This window comes from Ranitomeya imitator, chromosome 2 (assembly GCF_032444005.1).
Source record: "Ranitomeya imitator isolate aRanImi1 chromosome 2, aRanImi1.pri, whole genome shotgun sequence".
Classification (NCBI taxonomy): domain Eukaryota; kingdom Metazoa; phylum Chordata; class Amphibia; order Anura; family Dendrobatidae; genus Ranitomeya; species Ranitomeya imitator.
Window position 1 is genome coordinate 643,060,244 of NC_091283.1, and position 19,821 is coordinate 643,080,064.

At 44.3% G+C, this 19,821-nt stretch overlaps 1 protein-coding gene across 5 annotated transcripts in view; it reads right to left on the bottom strand.

The window, feature by feature from the left end:
• LOC138665392 (membrane-spanning 4-domains subfamily A member 15-like) overlaps nt 1-19,821 on the bottom strand; it is a 108,072-nt gene that overhangs the window by 20,598 nt on the left and 67,653 nt on the right. For 3 of the 5 annotated variants that reach the window (XM_069752821.1, XM_069752820.1, XM_069752819.1), the window contains one exon: nt 6,171-6,284. The exons of the other annotated variants lie outside the window; for them this stretch is intronic. In XM_069752821.1, coding sequence (XP_069608922.1) covers nt 6,171-6,284 — 114 coding nt within the window. The remainder of the gene's footprint in view (nt 1-6,170; nt 6,285-19,821) is intronic. 5 annotated transcript variants of the gene reach the window in all.

The window sequence follows — 19,821 nt, forward strand, 5'->3', positions numbered from 1 at the left end:
TACTCAAAATGACCCTCGGGCGTATTAAATGCAGTTTTCCATTCATCTCCTCGCCTGATTCGCCGCACCAGATTATACGCACCACGAAGATCTATCTTGGTGAACCAACTAGCCCCCTTAATCCGAGCAAACAAATCAGATAACAATGGCAAGGGGTACTGAAATTTAACCGTGATCTTATTTAGAAGGCGGTAATCTATACAAGGTCTCAGCGAACCATCCTTCTTGGCTACAAAAAAGAACCCTGCTCCTAATGGTGACGATGACGGGCGAATATGCCCCTTCTCCAGGGATTCCTTCACATAACTGCGCATAGCGATGTGCTCAGGCACGGATAAATTAAACAGTCGACCTTTTGGGAATTTACTACCAGGAATCAAATTGATAGCACAATCACAATCCCTATGCGGAGGTAGGGCATCGGACTTGGGCTCATCAAATACATCCCGGTAATCAGACAAGAACTCTGGAACCTCAGAAGGGGTGGATGACGAAATTGACAGAAATGGAACATCACCATGTACCCCCTGACAACCCCAGCTGGACACCGACATGGATTTCCAATCTAATACTGGATTATGGGCTTGTAGCCATGGCAACCCCAACACGACCACATCATGCAGATTATGCAACACCAGAAAGCGAATAACCTCCTGATGTGCAGGAGCCATGCACATGGTCAGCTGGGTCCAGTATTGAGGCTTATTCTTGGCCAAAGGCGTGGCATCAATTCCTCTCAATGGAATAGGACACTGCAAGGGCTCTAAGAGAAACCCACAACGCTTAGCATTCTCCAAGTCCATCAAATTCAGGGCAGCGCCTGAATCCACAAATGCCATGACAGAATATGATGACAAAGAACAGATCAAGGTAACGGACAGAAGAAATTTTGACTGTACCGTACCAATGGTGGCAGACCTAGCGAACCGCTTAGTGCGCTTAGGACAATCAGAGATAGCATGAGTGGAATTACCACAGTAGAAACACAGCCCATTCAGACGTCTGTGTTCTTGCTGTTCAACTCTGGTCAAAGTCCTATCGCACTGCATAGGCTCAGGTTTAAGCTCAGGTAATACCGCCAAATGGTGCACAGATTTACGCTCACGCAAGCGTCGACCGATCTGAATGGCCAAAGACATAGACTCATTCAAACCAGCAGGCATAGGAAATCCCACCATGACATCCTTAAGGGCTTCAGAGAGACCCTTTCTGAACATAGCTGCCAGCGCAGATTCATTCCATTGAGTGAGCACGGACCACTTTCTAAATTTCTGACAATATACCTCTATCTCATCCTGACCCTGACAAAGAGCCAGCAAATTTTTCTCTGCCTGATCCACAGAATTAGGTTCATCGTACAGCAATCCGAGCGCCAGGAAAAACGCATCGATATTACTCAATGCAGGATCTCCTGGCGCAAGAGAAAATGCCCAGTCCTGAGGGTCGCCGCGCAAAAAAGAAATAACAATCAAAAACTGTTGAACTGGATCACCAGAGGAGCGAGGTTTCAAGGCCAGAAATAATTTACAATTATTTTTGAAACTCAGAAACTTAGTTCTATCTCCAAAAAACAAATCAGGAATAGGAATTCTTGGTTCTAACATAGATTTCTGATCAATAGTGTCTTGAATCTTTTGTACTCTTGCCGAGAGCTGATCCACAAATGAAGACAGACTTCTAATGTCCATCGCTACACCTGTGTACTGAACCACCCAAATGTCTAGGGGAAAAAAAAGGCAAAACACAGTGCAAAGAAAAAAAAATGGTCTCAGAACTTCTCCTTTCCCTCTATTGAGAATCATTGGTACTTTTGGCTTCCTGTACTGTTATGAAAGGCAATTCAGTACCACAATGGACATAGCGGTCAGAGCACATACAGTGATCTGACAATAACCCAAAATCATAGAACGAGCTCTGAGACGTGGGAACTCTGCAGACCGCAATCCCTAATCCTCTCCAAACAACACTAGAGGCAGCCGTGGATTGCGCCTAACTCTGCCTATGCAACTCGGCACAGCCTGAGAAACTAACTAGCCTGAAGATAGAAAATAAGCCTACCTTGCCTCAGAGAAATACCCCAAAGGAAAAGGCAGCCCCCCACATATAATGACTGTGAGTTAAGATGAAAAGACAAACGTAGAGATGAAATAGATTCAGCAAAGTGAGGCCCGACTTTCTTAACAGAGCGAGGATAGAAAAGGTAACTTTGCGGTCTACACAAAACCCTAAAGAAAACCACGCAAAGGGGGCAAAAAGACCCTCCGTACCGAACTAACGGCACGGAGGTACACCCTTTGCGTCCCAGAGCTTCCAGCAACAAATTAGACAAGCTGGACAGAAAAAATAGCAAACAAATAGCAAAGAAGAACTTAGCTATGCAGAGCAGCAGGCCACAGGAATGATCCAGGGAAAAGCAAGTCCAACACTGGAACATTGACAGGAAGCCAGGATCAAAGCATTAGGTGGAGTTAAGTAGAGAAGCACCTAACGACCTCACCAGATCACCTGAGGGAGGAAACTCAGAAGCCGCAGTACCACTTCCCTCCACCAACAGAAGCTCACAGAGAGAATCAGCCGAAGTACCACTTGTGACCACAGGAGGGAGCTCTGCCACAGAATTCACAACAGAAATGTTTTCTGTTGGAGTGTACAGCCTTAAGAACTTTGCTATCAAGTCTTCGATGATGGGTCTGATTTTGTATAGTTTATCGTGTTCTAGGGCATTTCTGGGATTGGATATTGTTGTTAAAATGCCAAAATCTCATGAACATTTCAGAACGGGTCATAGGAAGAACGACAGGAAACATATGGGTGGCTTGAACAAGGCGGTAGGACCAGTAGGACCAAATGCTTGTTTTTTTAACAAGCCCCATGATGAATGTACGTCCTAAAAAATTTTCATCTCCGGGACTTTAGTAGGCATCCGTAAATTTGACCTAGCATAATAGGATCCTGGATTCTGGCTGATAAATTGAGTGTATACATTTGTTTGTAGGACAATATGCTCTACTAAGCTATCTGTCTTAAACAAATAAAAAAATTAATTGGTCCAAAATCTTCCACCTCCACATTTATACCAGGAATGGCATTAAAATCAGGGATAAATGGAGTAGCCGAATCTGAAGCCTCCTATCTGGGAAATGCTACATCAAGGGGCAAAGCCAGTTGTACATTGGCATGTGGCAATTTATGAGTACTAGGAACAGCGCTTGTACTCGGCAGTTTTCCCGTCATAGGAGACATTGCTCCAGTAGCACTATTTTCCCCTCTAGTTGTACTGGTCCTTGTGTGTGAGGATGGACCAGAATCACTGCTCATTTCTGAGCTATCACTGTCACCGCTACGAAAGCCCTCAAAATCCAGATCGCCATCTGACAGATCACTTTCTTCACTGTCAGAATATAAAAGAGCATATGCCACTTCTGCAGTATAAGACTGACAGGATGTTTTATTAGTTCCTTTTTCCAAAACTAATAGAAAACTTAACAGTATTTGTTATAGTACAAACTAAGTTCATATCAAATTATAAATTTATCAAAAGTCCTCCAGTATAAAGCACACCTCAAAATCATATTCATAAACCAATATTCCTCCCACTATCAGAAAGGAATAAATGAGGGCATATTCAATATATTAAAAAACAAATTTTAATCAATAATTCACCATAAAAACATACAAATATAACAACAGCAGGGTAAAGCTTACAAAACATAAAGTGGAAAACAATAAATACCAGATAGTATAGTTTAACTAACCATGAACAGCTATAGAGGAATATTGTAGCAATAGTTAAATACTATGTCCATAAATAAATAATTAGTGAAATGACACTGTAAAACTAATCCTCAAGCAGCTGAATATAGAATAAAGTACAGAAAAATGCTTATTCTAGCGTTAGGGGCAATGGAAAATGCATACTGCCAAATCGCATAGTGCTAATTCCTATAGGGCTAAAATCCCTGCCACCTGATGAAACGCCAATAACCTAAGCACATAACTTAGTAAAATACTGACTAATAGCATATAAGCAATGTGAACTTACTTAGTCAGCGATCTGGTAAATAAAGTTCCACAACGACCCCGACAGCGCCGTTTCGCCTGACTGGCTTCCTCAAATAGGGGGCATATGTCCCCTATTTGAGGAAGCCAGTCAGGCGAAACGGCGCTGTCGGGGTCGTTGTGGAACTTTATTTACCAGATCGCTGACTAAGTAAGTTCACATTGCTTATATGCTATTAGTCAGTATTTTACTAAGTTATGTGCTTAGGTTATTGGCGTTTCATCAGGTGGCAGGGATTTTAGCCCTATAGGAATTAGCACTATGCGATTTGGCAGTATGCATTTTCCATTGCCCCTAACGCTAGAATAAGCATTTTTCTGTACTTTATTCTATATTCAGCTGCTTGAGGATTAGTTTTACAGTGTCATTTCACTAATTATTTATTTATGGACATAGTATTTAACTATTGCTACAATATTCCTCTATAGCTGTTCATGGTTAGTTAAACTATACTATCTGGTATTTATTGTTTTCCACTTTATGTTTTGTAAGCTTTACCCTGCTGTTGTTATATTTGTATGTTTTTATGGTGAATCATATCAAATTATGTATAATTACCCATACTATATAATTAAGAAACTAATTGATGTGACTAATTGACGTCACTAGCTAACTGACAATCCTAACTGATGTGACTAACTGATCTGACTACTATCAAATTATTGGTACAATTGAAAACAAGCCTAACTCTAACTTTTAGCCTAAGCCTAACTTTAACCTAGCCCTAACCGTAACTTCAGCGTATCCCTAAACTTAACTTTACCCTAACCCTAACTTTAACCCCAATTTAGTATAACCTTAACATTAACTTTAATAACCAAAAACAGAAACATAATGATTGAATACCCTGCAGTAAATAAATAGCATTAGTGCATGAAAATAATATAGGGTACGTAGTTAACATGTTTTTTGATAAAAAAAAAATGCAAAAACCATGCTTGTGGAAAAGGGCTGAAAAGGCCTAGGCCCAGCTAGTAGAGACATAGCCATGGAGAACCACATCAATATAATGTGCAGCTCAAAGTAACGGTGGGACACACCTTTATATGCATATGGTATGAACAGACTGAAAAAACCTAAGGATATGAACTGGGATATAAACAGGTATGCATGCAACATGTAAGCGCATATTCACACTGGCCACTGAACAGAAAAAAAATGAAGACAGAAACACATTTTTTTTTCTTTTCAGTGGTCGCTCAAAAAATTGGTTTTGTAAATTTTTTTGGAAAAACAAAAAATTGCTGATAAACTTTTAATCTTTCTAACTTCCTAACAAAAACAAATGATTCAAAAATGATGCTGATGTAAAGTAGACATGTGGGAAATGTTTGTGAACTATTTTGTGTGTCATAACTCTCTGATTTAAGTGCATACAAATTAAAAATTTGAAAATAGTGAAACTTTTTAAATTTTTCCCCAAAATTCTGTTATATTCACAAATAAATGCAAATCATATCAATCTAATTTTACCAATACCACAAAGAACAATGTGTCTTGAAAAAGAGAATCCTAGAATCCCTGAAATACGTTGAAGCACTCCAGAGTTTTTACCAAATAAAGTGACACTGGTCAGTAATGTAAAATTTGGCCTGGTCAGGAACGTGAAAACAGGTTGGGTGGTAAAAGGGTTAAAATAATTAGTAAACCATGTATCATTTTATATAAATCTCACAAATACTTGTTAATTTGTGCTTGCATGCCACTTAAACTTCCAATAAAATGAATTTAAATTTGTGAGTGTAAAGTGAAAAAACTATGGAAAAGTTCATGGAGTATGAATACTTTTTCCAGACACTGTATGTGAATAATATGTTATATGCATGACATAAATTATAATGCCCAAATAACAATTACATTGTCTTTAAAAATGTTACAAATATTCAAAAGCTACCACTACCACACATACAAATAACATACTTTATAGTAGCAAAAGTAAATTCCTTTCCATAAAAAAAGAAACAAATATCAGAAATAGACAAAATAATAGTTCTAATATCAGTGTTACACAATGTCTAATTAGTAGTTATTTCTATTAAAAATTAAGCTGGATGAGAGCTTGGGTCCCAGCCATTTGTCTTCAAAATGTTTACAGTCTACTAGTACTCACATTTCCACATGTTGCTCCACATGGATAAATATTAAATGCATCAATGCAAGCTAACACTAGCCCAGTAAGAGAGATGAGAATACTGATGGTGTGGAAAATGTAGCATACTCTGACCTGTGTTGAAAAAAGAAAAAAGTTCTGAGTATTGGAGGGTTAGAGATAATTTATCACGAGTGGCCTTTTGCCACTCGAGGCAATTTGCAAACATCAGCCTGGAAGCAGCACATGGGACGTACTTGGACATTCCAACATGACAACGATCCAAAATGCAAGGCCAAATCGGCCTGTCATTGGTTACAGCAGAACAAAGTGAAGGTTCTGGAGTGGCCATCTCAGTCTCTTGACCTCAATATCATTGAGCCACTCTGGGGAGATCTCAAGTGTGCAGTTCATGCTAGACAGCCCAGGAATTAACAGGAACTGGAGGCGTTTTGCCAAGAATAGTGGGCAGCTTTATCATCTGAGAAAATAAAGAACCTCATCCACAACTACCACAAAAGACTTCAAACTGTCATTGATGTTAGAGGTGACAATACACGGTATTAAGAAATGGGGTATGTAAACTTTTGATCAGGGTCATTTGGATATTTTGGGTTGTCATTATAATTTAAAAAGGGAAAACACAGTAGTTTGATATAAAATGGCTTCACCCAACCACTAACCATGAGTGGAGGAAAAGTTTTGGTGCAATTATTCACATTCTCTGAAAAAAGGCCAAGAAAGCAAAAATTCTGCCAGGGTATGTAAACTTTTGACCACAACTGTATGTGTGAATATCCTACCAAACGAGTTATTTTGTACACTAGAGTACTATGGGTATGAAAAGCATACATCAAGATTGGCGACAAAATGGTTCAATGACAATGAAGTGGAAGTGCTGGATAGAGATGTTCAGGTCCATCGGGTTCGGTCAAACAGTTAAACAAAGTTCAAATTGGGGTACCAGAACAGTATACCATAGGGTATGACTAAGGACCCTGTGTGCTAGGGTTAGCGGAATGCACCAAATAATAAAGAGGTAGATATGAGGTGTGTTTGCAGCCCTGGGTTAGACTTCACCCAGTGTGTATGGAAGCAAACTCTGTTGCTTCACAGAGTCGCCAAAATATGCTGCACCCTGTTAGCAGTCACAGGGTACAGCTGCAAGACACTAGTGGGATCCCTATGACTCACCCCCACTAAACTGATTGTACTCGCTCTGACCCTCGGTGGCTTTTGATCCCACTCCTGAGGACGCCCCGAGTCAGATGCAGAGTCCAAGCGGGAATTCCCACCCTACACTGACAGGCTGACAGGAAAGCACACTGATTGAGCATGGTGCCGTACAGATGGGCACTGCAAAAAGGCACTGTAACGTGTGCAGGTAGCACTGTCAGGCGCTAGATAGCTTCCACCATTCGCGAGCAGTAAACAACACAAGAAATGGAAATGATTAAGGAGCTTTCGTCTATCGACAGTCATTCATCTACACACACACACATCATCAACTTTATACTAGCTCATGGCCGTGCGGCCATGCAAACCTTTTATAATGGAAGCTCTCTGGGACCTTCCTTGTGATCCAATAAGAGCTGCTACAGGACCTGAGCATGTGATCCCTGACCTCCAATGAGAGGTCGTCCATTGGGCATGCTCAGTAGAGGAAAAGCAGGGCTTAGTCCCAGGACCACCTGCTCACCGCTGATCAGTGCTGGTTACAATGGCTGGACCTGGAAGGGCAGCAGTAACCAAGCGCACAGTATCTGCCTGAGCTAGACGCTGGGACCGATGTCTCTGCTGAGCAGGCTCCACTGTGGCTGGAGAAGAATAGGAGTCTGCAGCGGACATGGTTTGATATTCCCCCTGTGCAGCGGTGGGAACTCGACACCCAAAATTGCCCCATCTCCTTGGGCCTCGCTACGTTCAAAGGCTGCAATGAGCAGCAGAGCCTGAATGTGTGCCCCAGGTTCTGTCCTCTGGGCCATGACCCTTCCAGTTCACCAGATAGTACTTTTTACCACGTACCACCTTACACCCCATGATGGCCTTCACCTCGTAATAATCCATAGACGAACCCGATGTCCCGGCAGATGACTCAGAAAACTGGGACATGTGACCGGGCTTTAAGAGGGACACATGAAAGGTGTTGGTGATGCCTAGGCATGGAAGAAGGGCCAGATGGTAAACCACAGGGTTAACCTGTTCCAGGACCTTGAAGGGACCCAAGTAGCGAGGTGCAAACTTAGTGGACTCAACTCGCAGCCTGATGTTACGGGCGGAGACCCACACTAAATCGTCAGGAGTAAAGGTCGGAGCGAGGCGCCGATGTGCATCGGTGGAGACCCTCATTCTCTCCTTGGAGGCCCGGATGGCATCCTGTGTGCGGTCCCAAATGTCACGCGGGTCCACAGCCCAGTCTGCCACCCTGGAGTCGGCGGAAGACACGAGCATGGGCACAGGAATCCGCGGATGCTGGCCGTAACTAAGGAGGATTGGGGTCTGCCCAGTGGAGTCAGCTACGGCGTTGTTCAACGCAAACTCCGCCCATGGTATCAATTATGCCCAGTCATTCTGCATGGCTGAGAAAAAATGTCACAGCTATGTGAACAGGGTCTGGTTGGCCCTCTCTACCAACCCATACATCTCGGGATGGTATGCTGAAGAGAGATTCAGCTCGATGCTGAGAAGATGACAAAGCTCTCTCCAGAACCGAGATGCAAACTGGGGACCCTGGTCACTGACAATTTTGTCAGGCATACCATGTAGGCAGAAAACATGCTTTATAAACAACGCCGCCAAGGCCCGTGCAGAAGGTAGCCGTGGAAGAGGCACCAAGTGCACCATTTTGGAAAAATGGTCGGTGACTACCCAAATAATGGGGCAGCTACGGGACTTGGGTAAGCCCACCACAAAGTCCATCCCGACCATTTCCCAGGGCCTGTCCGCCACCGGCAGGGGGTAAAGTAGCCTAGCAGGCTGTTGTCGAGGAGACTTATTTTTGGTGCAGGAGACACACGCCTGAATATAGTCTCCGACGTCACGGGCCATATGCGGCCACCAGTACGTCCTCGCCAGAAGCTCAGATGTCCTTTGGTCCCAAAGTGTTCAAGTGTTCACTCACCCTGGATGAGTGAGCCCAAGAGAGAAACTCCTCTGATGACACTACAGAGCGGGAGAGAGCGTTGGCACGAATGTTCTTCTGCCCGGAGAGAAAATGGAGGGTGAAATGGAACCGGGAGAAGAACAGGAACCATCTAGCCTGGCGTGAATTTAGCCACTGGACATTCTGTATATACACCAAATTTTTGTGATCGGTGTAAACTTAGAAGGGAAAGCGAGCCCCCTCCAGGAGGTGTCTCCACTCCGAGAAAGCCAACTTCATGGCTAGCAACTCCCTGTCCCCGATGGAAAAATTCCTCTACGCTGGTGTGAAGGTCTTGGAGAAGAAGCAAGGATGCTTCCGACCTTGAGCATCCTTCTGGAAGAGGACTGCTCCAGCGCCGACGGAAGAGGCATCCACCTCCATGATAAATGGTTTATCAACATCGGGGCGATGTAAAAAGGGAGTGCTAGCGAAGTGTGACTTGATAGAGAAAAAGGCCTTGGAGACCTCCTCCAACCACAATTTGGGATTTGCTCCCTCCTTGGTGAGGACAAACAAGGAAGCTACCAAAATTGAGAAGTGGGGAATGAACTGGCGATAATAATTAATGAACCCCATAATGCGCTGCACTGCTTTAAGAGAATGGGGTTCCTGCCAGTCCATCACAGCCTGTACCTTGGCAGGGTCCATGACCAATCCCCGGACGGAGATGATATAGCCCAGGAAAGGCAAGGATTCCTGCTAAAACACACACTTCTCCAACTTAGCATAAAAGGAGTTTGCCCGTAGGAGGTCGAAGACTCTGCAAACATCTCTCCGGTGGGAGTCTATATCTGGAGAGTAGATGAGAATATCATCCAGATAGACTACGACCGAGGTGGTGAGTATATCCCGAAAGATATCATTCACAAAGTCTTGGAAAATGGCAGGAGCATTACAGAGACCGAGGGACATCACCAGGTATTCATAGTGCCCATCCCTGGTGTTAAAAGCCGTCTTCCATTCGTCCCCCTCAAGGATGCTAATCAGGTTGTAAGCACCCCGCAGATGAAGCTTAGTAAATACCCTCGCTCCCCGCAACCTATCGAATAGCTCAGATATCCGAGGCAGAGGGTATTTGCTCTTAACAGTGATGGAGTTAAGACCCCTGTAATCTATGCATGGACGTAATTCTCTATTCTTCTTATGCAAGAAGAAGAACCCCACCCCTGCAGGTGACACTGACTTCCTAATGAATCCTCTTGCCATATTCCCCTGAATGTATTGGGTCATCGCCTCCATCTCCGGGAGAGAAAGGGGATAGACTCGACCCCGGGGAGGCTCTGCACCAGGCAAGAGGTCAATAGGACAGTCGTAGGGGCAGTGGGGCGGAAGAGTCTCCGCAGCCCTCTCGGAGAACACATCCACATAGGGCCAATAGTGCTTGGGGAGAGAGGAAAGATCTGTGGGTACTTCAGTTGTAGCAACCTGAACGCACTCCCTCAGACATCTACCCTCACAAGACTCACTCCATCCCAGAATTCTCCCAGAGGACCACTCTATATGAGGAGAGTGGTAGCGTAGCCATGGTTTCCCTAACAATACCTCATCAATTCCCTCGGGAATGACTCCCGAGGAGATAAGGACAAAGTAAATGGGATAGTCTGGTGTGATATTTGTGAGTCGACCCATTCACCACTCGTACAGTCACCGGCTTGGCAAGCATCACCAGGCATTTTGCGTGGCGTTGGGCGAAGGCAGAGGACATAAAATTCTCCTCTGCTCCAGAGTCCAAACAAAGCTCGACTATAAGAGTGGTTGGGCCTAAAGTGATTGTCCCTTTTGAATGACAGTTTGGAGGAAAACGTTGCCGTGTCTAGTGTACCACCTCCTACATCCACTAAACGCTGATGTTCTCCCAATCGCTGGGAACATCTGGAGGCAAGATGTCCTGACCATGGGCAGACATGACAGACCTTGAGTGCACAAGTGGTCTGGGACTTAGATCCCGCTCGTGACACCTCCTTGGCCTCGTGTGGCTTGGAGGCCTGGACCGGAGTTTCCAGAGGTATGGCGAAGGTGGGAGCCAGCTGAAAACTCTGCCTACACTGGGCTTGCTCCAACCTTTGCTCGTTAAAACGAAGGTTGATGCAAGTTGAAACAACTATTAGCTCCTCCAGTGTGGTGAGAAACTCCCTAGTGGCCAAAGCGTCCTTCACATGGTCAGCCAGCCCACTTCAAAATACAGGGATGAGGGCTTTATCCGGCCACTCCAGCTCAGATGCTAAAGTCCATAAGTGGATGGAAAAATGGCTGACCAAGGATGAGCCCTGTGTCAGGGCCAGCAGTTGGAGCGCCATATCATGAGTGACTTGAGGTCCCAAAAAGACCTGTTTAAGAGTGCTCAGGAACCGAAGAGCACTCTGCACCACATGATCGTCGCGCTCCCACAGAGGCGTAGGCCACTCCAACGCCCTGTCTGAGAAGAGGGATATAATGAATCCCACTTTAGCCTGCTCTGAGGGAACACGTGCAGCCAAGAGCTCAAGGTGTATCACAAACTGGTTCACGAACCCCCTGCTTGACTTGCTATCGCCAGAGTACCTATCTGGCAGCGGGCGGCGGGATAAGTCAGAACAGAGGTGGCAGTGGACAAACTAGCTGCAGCCAAGCTAGCAGCCTGAACAGCTACTGCGGTAACTTCCACAGCTGAGGTTGTGCGCTCAAGAGCCGCCAACCTGCCCTCCAGCTGCTGGATGTACCGCTGCAGTCGCTGTTTGTCCACCATTACTAGTCAGACCCTGGCGCTAATATAATGTTAGGGCTAGCAGAACGCACCAAATAATAAAGAAGTAGAGATGAGGTGCTTTCGCAGCCCGGGGTCCACCGTTCAGAGATGGTATCTGCTGCTGAGTAATGGCGGATGGACACTTGCTCACACGTGGGTTAGACCTCACCCAGTGTTGCTTCACAGAGTCGCCAAAATATGCTGCACCCTGTTAGCAGTCAATGGGTGCAGCTGCAAGACACTAGTGGGATCCCTATGAATCACTCCCACTAAACTGGTAATTGGACTCGCTTTGACCCTTGGTTGCTTTTGAGCCCGCGCCTGAGGACGCCCCGAGTCAGATGCAGAGTCCAAGTGGGAATTCCCACCCTACAGTGACAGGCTGTCAGGAAAGCGCACTGATTGAGCATGGTGCCGTACAGACGGGCACTGCAAAAAGGCACTGTAACGTGTGCTACATGTGCAGGTAGCACTGTCGGGCACTAGATAGCTTCCACCATTCACAATCAGTTAACAACACAAGGAATGGGAATGATTAACCCCTTCACCCCAAAGCCTGTTTTCACCTAAGTGACAGGGCCAATTTTTTCAATTCTGACCACTGTCACTTTATGAGGTCATAACTCTGAAACGCTTCAACGGATCCTGGTGATTCTGACACTGTTTTCTCGTGACATATTGTACTTCATGATAGTGGTAAAACTTCTTCGATATGACTTGCATTTATTTGTGAAAAAAACAAAAATTTGTCGGAAATTATGAAAATTTAGCAATTTTCAAACTCTTAGTTTTTATGCCCTTAAATTAGAGAGTTATATCACATAATATAGTTAATAAACAACATTTCCCACATGTCTGCTTTACATCAGCACAATTTTGGAAACATAATTTTTTTTTGTTAGGACGTTATAAGGGTTAAAAGTTGACCAGCGATTTCTCATTTTTGCAACAAAATTTGCAAAACCATTTTTTTACGGACCACCTCACACTTGAAGTGACTTTGAGGGATCTATATGACAGAAAATGCCCAAAAGTGACACCATTCTAAAAACTGCACCCCTCAAGGTACTCAAAACCACATTCAAAAAGTTTATTAACCCTTCAGGTGCTTCACAGGAATTTTTTGAATGTTTAAAAAAATTGAACATTTAACTTTTTTTTCACAAAATTTTTACTTCAGGTCCAATTTGTTTCATTTTACCAAGGGTAACAGGACAAATTGGACCACAAAAGTCGTTGTACAATTTGTCCTGAGTACGCCGATACCCCATATGTGGGGGTAAACCACTGTTTGGGCACATGGCAGAGCTCGGAAGGGAAGGAGCGCCATTTGACTTTTCAATGCAAGATTTGCTGGAATTGAGATCGGAGCCCATGTCACGATTAGAGAGCCCCTGATGTGCCTAAACAGTGTAAACCCCCACAAGTGACACCATTTTGGAAAGTAGACCCCCTAAGGAACTAATCTAGATGTGTGGTGAGCACTTTGAACCTCCAAGTGCTTCACAGAAGTTTATAATGTAGAGCCGTAAAAAAAATTTTTTAATTAATTTTCACAAAAAATGATCTTTTTGCCCCAAATTTTTTATTTTCCCAAGGGTAAAAGGATAAATTGGACCCCAAAAGTTGTTGTGCAATTTGTCCTGAGTACGTCGATACTTCATATATGGGGATAAACCACTGTTTGAGCGCATGGCAGAGCTCGGAAGGGAAGGAGTGCCATTTGACTTTTCAATGCAAAATTGGCTGAAATTGAGATCGGACGCCATGTCGCATTTGGAGAGCCCCTGACGTGCCTTAACAGTGGAAACCCCCCACAAGTGACCCCATTTTGGAAAGAAGACCCCCTAAGGAACTTATCTAGATGTGTGGTGAGCACTTTTAACCCCCAATTGTTTCACTAAAGTTTAGAATGTAGCATTGTGAAAATTAAAAAATCATTTTTTCTTTCCACAAAATGATGTTTTGGCCCGTAATTTTTTTTTTCCCAAGGGTAACAGGAGAAATTGGACCACAAATGTTATTGTCCAATTTGTCCTGAGTACGCTGATACCCCACATGTGGGGGGGAACCACCGTTTGAGTGCATGGCAGAGCTCGGAAGGGAAGGAGCACCGTTTGAAATGCAGACTTAGATGGAATGGACTGCAGGTGTCATGTTGCATTTGCAGAGCCCCTGATGTACCTAAACAGTAGAAACCCCCCACAAGTGACCCCATATTGGAAACTAGACCCCCCAAGGAACTTATCTAGATGTGTTGTGAGAGCTTTAAACCAACAAGTGTTTCACTACAGTTTATAACGCAGAGCCGTGAAAATAAAAAATATTTTTTTTTCCACGAAAATGATATTTTATCCCCTATGTTTTTATTTTCCCAAGGGTAACAGGACAAATTGGACCCCAAAAGTTGTTGTCCAACTTGTCCTGAGAACGCTGATACCCCATATGTTGGGGGGAACCACTGTTTGGGTGCACGGCAGAGCTCGGAAGGGAAGGAGCGCCATTTGAAATGCAGACTTAGATGGATTGGTCTGCAGGCGTCATGTTGCATTTTCAGAGCCCCTGATGTACCTAAACAGTAGAAACCCCCCACAAGTGACCCCATATTGGAAACTAGACCCCCCAAGGAACTTATCTAGATGTGTTGTGAGAGCTTTGAACCAACAAGTGTTTCACTACAGTTTATAACGCAGAGCCGTGAAAATAAAAAATATTTTTTTTTCCACAAAAATGATATTTTATCCCCTATGTTTTTATTTTCCCAAGGGTAACAGGACAAATTGGACCCCAAAAGTTGTTGTCCAACTTGTCCTGAGAACGCTGATACCCCATATGTTGGGGGAACCACTGTTTGGGTGCACGGCAGAGCTCGGAAGGGAAGGAGCGCCATTTGAAATGCAGACTTAGATGGATTGGTCTGCAGGCGTCATGTTGCATTTGCAGAGCCCCTGATGTACCTAAACAGTAGAAACCCCCCACAAGTGACCCCATATTGGAAACTAGACCCCCCAAGGAACTTATCTAGATGTGTTGTGAGAGTTTTGAACCAACAAGTGTTTCACTACAGTTTATAACGCAGAGCCGTGAAAATAAAAAATATTTTTTTTTCCACGAAAATGATATTTTATCCCCTATGTTTTTATTTTCCCAAGGGTAACAGGACAAATTGGACCCCAAAAGTTGTTGTCCAACTTGTCCTGAGAACGCTGATACCCCATATGTTGGGGGGAACCACTGTTTGGGCACACAGGAGAACTCGGAAGGGAAGGAGCCCTGTTTTACTTTTTCAAAGCAGAATTGGCTGGAATTGAGATCGGACCCCATGTCGCGTTTGGAGAGCCCCTGATGTGCCTAAACAGTGGAAACCCCCAATTGTAACTGAAACCCTAACCCCAACCCTAACCCTAGCCCTAACCCTAACCCTAGCCCTAGCCCTAACCCTAGCCCTAACCCTAGCCCTAACCCTAGCCCTAGCCCTAACCCTAGCCCTAACCCTAGCCCTAATGGGAAAATGGAAATAAATACATTTTTTTACATTTTATTATTTTTCCCTAACTAAGGGGGTGATGAAGGGGGGTTTGGTTTACTTTTATAGCGTTTTTTTGGCGGATTTTTATGATTGGCAGCTGTCACACACTAAAAGACGCTTTTTATTGCAAAAAATAGTTTTTGCATCACCACATTTTGAGAGCTATAATTTATCCATATTTTGGCCCACAGAGTCATATGAGGTCTTGTTTTTTGCGGGACGAGTTGACGTTTTTATTGGTAACATTTTCGGGCAGATGACATTTTTTGATTGCTTTTTATTCCGATTTTTGGGAGGCAGAATGAACAAAAACCAGCAATTCCTGAATTTCTTTTAGGGGGGGCGTCTATACCGTTCCACGTGTGGTAAAATGGATAAAGCAGTTTTATTCTTCGGGTCAGTACGATTACAGCGATACCTCATTTATGTAATTTTTTTTATGTTTTGGCGCTTTTACACAATAAAAACTATTTTATATAAAAAAAATAATTGTTTTTGCATCGCATTATTCTGAGAGCTACAACTTTTTTATTTTTCTGCTGATGATGCTGTATGGCGGCTTTTTTTTTGCGGGACAAGATGACGTTTTCAGCGGTACCATGGTTATTTATATCCGTCGTTTTGATCGCGTGTTATTCCACTTTTTGTTCGCCTGTATGATAATAAAGCGTTGTTTTTTGCCTTGTTTTTTTTTTTTTTTTTTTTGCGGTGTTCACTGAAGGGGTTAACTAGTGGGATAGTTTTATAGAGCGGGTCGTTACGGACGCGGCGATACCAAATATGTGTACATTTATTGTTTTTTTTTTTTTTTACATAAATAAATGGATTTATTGGGAAATGTTTTTTTTTTTTTATTTGGGGATTTTTTTTATTTTTTTTTTACACATTCTATTTTTTTTTTTTTTTACTTTCTAACATTGTCCCAGGGTGGGACATCTCTGTATTAGATCAGATCGTTGATCTGACACTGTGCATAGCACACTGTCAGATCAACGATCTGACAGGCAGCTTAGCTGGCTTCCAGCGCCTGCTCTCAGCAGGCGCCGGCTAGCCAGGTCACTTCATGACCCGGAAGGAGTCCGGCGGCCATCTTGGATCCGGGGACTCCTTCCGGGTCATCGGAGCAACGCGATCTCATTGCGTTGCTCCGGTGGGAGAGCGCAGGGAGCCCCCGTCCCTGCGCGATCCCCCTCTATGCCGCTGTCACTACTGACAGCGGCATCAGAGGGGTTAAATGCCCGCGATCGGCGATAGCGCCGATCGTGGGCATTGCTGCGGGGTGTCAGCTGTCATATACAGCTGACACCCGCACCCGATCACCGCGGCGCTCAGCGCGAGACTGCGGTGATCGGTGCGCCGTACTAGTACTGCTGCTGGCACTAATGCAGTGCCGGCAGCGCAGTACTAGTACGGCGCATGTCGCGAAGGGGTTAAGGAGCTGTCATCCATCAACAGTCATTCATCTACACACACACACACGTTATCAAGTTTATACTAGCGCATGGCCGTGCGGCCATGCGAACCTTTTATAGCAGAAGCTCTCCCGGACCTTCCTAGTGATCCAATAGGAGCTGCTACAGGACCTGAGCATGCGACCCCCGACCTCCAATGAGAGGTCGTCCCTTGGGCATGCTCAGTAGAGGAAAAGCAGGACTTAGTCCCAGGACCGTCTGCTCGCCGCTGATCAGTGCTGGTTACAATGGCTGGACCTGGAAGCGCAGCAGTAACGAAGCACACAGTATCTGCCTGAGCTGATGCTGGGACTGACGTCTCTGCTGAGCAGGCTCCACTGCGGCTGGAGAAGAATGGGAGACCACAGCGGACATGGTTTAAGATTCCCCCTGTGCAGTGGCGGGAACTCGACACCTAATACTGTGTGGTCTGAAATGGCGTAAGCAAGATGTTTTTATGGATTTACAATAAAGGACAAAGGTATTTTTTTTAATTCAAAGCCTAATTTTCCTCTACCTACTATGTAATTTTTCTGGTGATTGGACTTCCTCCTACTTTTTGTGTATTTGTACCAGAACAGTACCCAGACCCAAACCCGGACCTCATTCACTTGAATGGGGGGACCTGAACATCCAGTGTTTGCCACGCTGTTATGTGGCAAATATACACTCACATATAACAGAGGTATGCACTGGGGAATGGAGGAGGGTGTTAAACCAAAGTAGGAGAATAAAGGGAATTATCACACTCACAAAACCAAGCAATAGTCACAAATAAATCAAACAAACACCTACTTAAATAACCACCGACAACTATCCTCCAAGCCATGCAGCATTAGCTAGCTCTGAAGATGATGTGTGTTAAGGTACCGTCTCACAGTGGCACTTTGGTCGCTACGACGGCACGATCCGTGACATTCCAGCGATATACTTACGATCTCGCTGTGTCTGACACGCTACTGCAATCAGGGACCCCGCTGAGAATCGTATGTCGTAGCAGATTTCTTTCGTCGTCAAGCGTCCCGCTGTGGCGGCATGATCGCATCGTGTAACAAAGGTGTGCACGATATTGTATACGATGTAATGGGTGGAGGAGCTTGATACGTAGGAGCGCACGACTTCAACATCGCAAATACGTCATGAAATTATCGCTCCAGCGCCGTGCATTGCGAAGTGTGACCGCAGTCTATGACGCTGGAGCAATAATAGAGCGACGCTGGAACATCACGGATCGTGCCGTCGTAGCGACCAAAGTGCCACTGTGAGACGGTACCCTTAGTCAGGACCCAGATTAATAGGGAATGGGAGTGGCTAATAGTGCACAGCTGAGAACCTTAGCTCCAAGAGCTCTCAACAGAGCACATTAACCCCTGCAATGTCTAAAGAAATTTACACCACTAATAAGAAGGTGAAGTGCTTCTATTCAGCTTAGGAGTAGGAGAATTCAGACGCTGCTGTCTTCTGGCTCCTTTCTGTCATGGTAATCCTGTGACATCCACTTAACATAATGGCAAAACAAGACTTAACAACTACTCATACTGATTACTGTTAATTGTGACCTTTTTATGGAAACTCCCATAATCCTTTGCAGTATTCACTATATACTGTAAGGCCTTCTTTACACATCCTGGTGATTCCTGTACAGGAAAAACCAGTACTAGTGAGATCCGTGGTCGGTTTCCGTGTAGGGCAACTGAAAAGAGCGAGGCTTAGTGCCAGATTTGGTGCATTTTATGGTTTTGCCATTTCTGGGGTGGCTGAGGGCTGATGTTCGAAGCCTGGGAGGGCAATATCCAATACCCCTTCCCAGGCTATTAATATCAATCCATCAATCCATAGCTATCTGTTTAGCCTTTCCTCTTTTGAATTTATAGAAGGACACTAGGGGGATTCCCAGTAAATTCACCAGAAAAGGCTAAGCATACAGCTATGATCTGTTAGTAATAGCCCGGGAACCTTATGGGATATTATCTCTTGTCACAGGTTGCTAACATCAGTCCCCAGCCGTGGGTTTCCCTCTGCTGGTTGTGAAAATTGCGTAGGAGCCTCAGATTTTTAAAAAAAATTTAATTCTTTATTTTAAACAGGAATTACACAGCTGCTGAATACAACTCACATCATTGTCTCCTGGGGGCGCTAATCTCAGCACGAGCAGGAGACAATGTTGAGAGCTGCCTTTAGCCGCCGGTGCCTGAGAACAGTGTGAACTGTGCTGCTTTTCCCAGGTGCCGGCAGCTTAATGCAACTCCAATCATTGTCTCCTGGTCACGTTGATCTCAGTGCGACCAGGCGACAATGATGAAAGCTGCCTTCAGCAGCCGGACAGTGCCTGGGAACAGCGTGAACTGTACCTCTTCTTCCCAGATGTTATCCATCTGTCATCAGTGTGCACATGTGCAACACGCATTTTGTCTTAGCTGCACAAAAGAAACGGACCTGTCTGATAATTTTTCACCTGGACGTGTGAAAAACCAGACATGTGTGCACCACCATTGAATACAAAAATTATATCGGCGATTCTCGGCCATTATGCGGTGCAAATCGCAGCATGCTGCGATTTCTCTCGCACGTACAGTCATGGCCAAAAGTATTGACACCCCTGCAATTCTGTCAGATAATACTCATTTTCTTCCGGAAAATGATTGCAAACACAAATTATTTGGTATTATTATCTTCATTTAATTTGTCTTCAATGAAAAAACACAAAAAGAATTTTCCTAAAGCCAAATTGGATATAATTCCACACCAAACATAAAAAAGGGGGTGGACAAAAGTATTGGCACTGTTCAAAAAATCATGTGATGCTTCTCTAATTTGTGTAA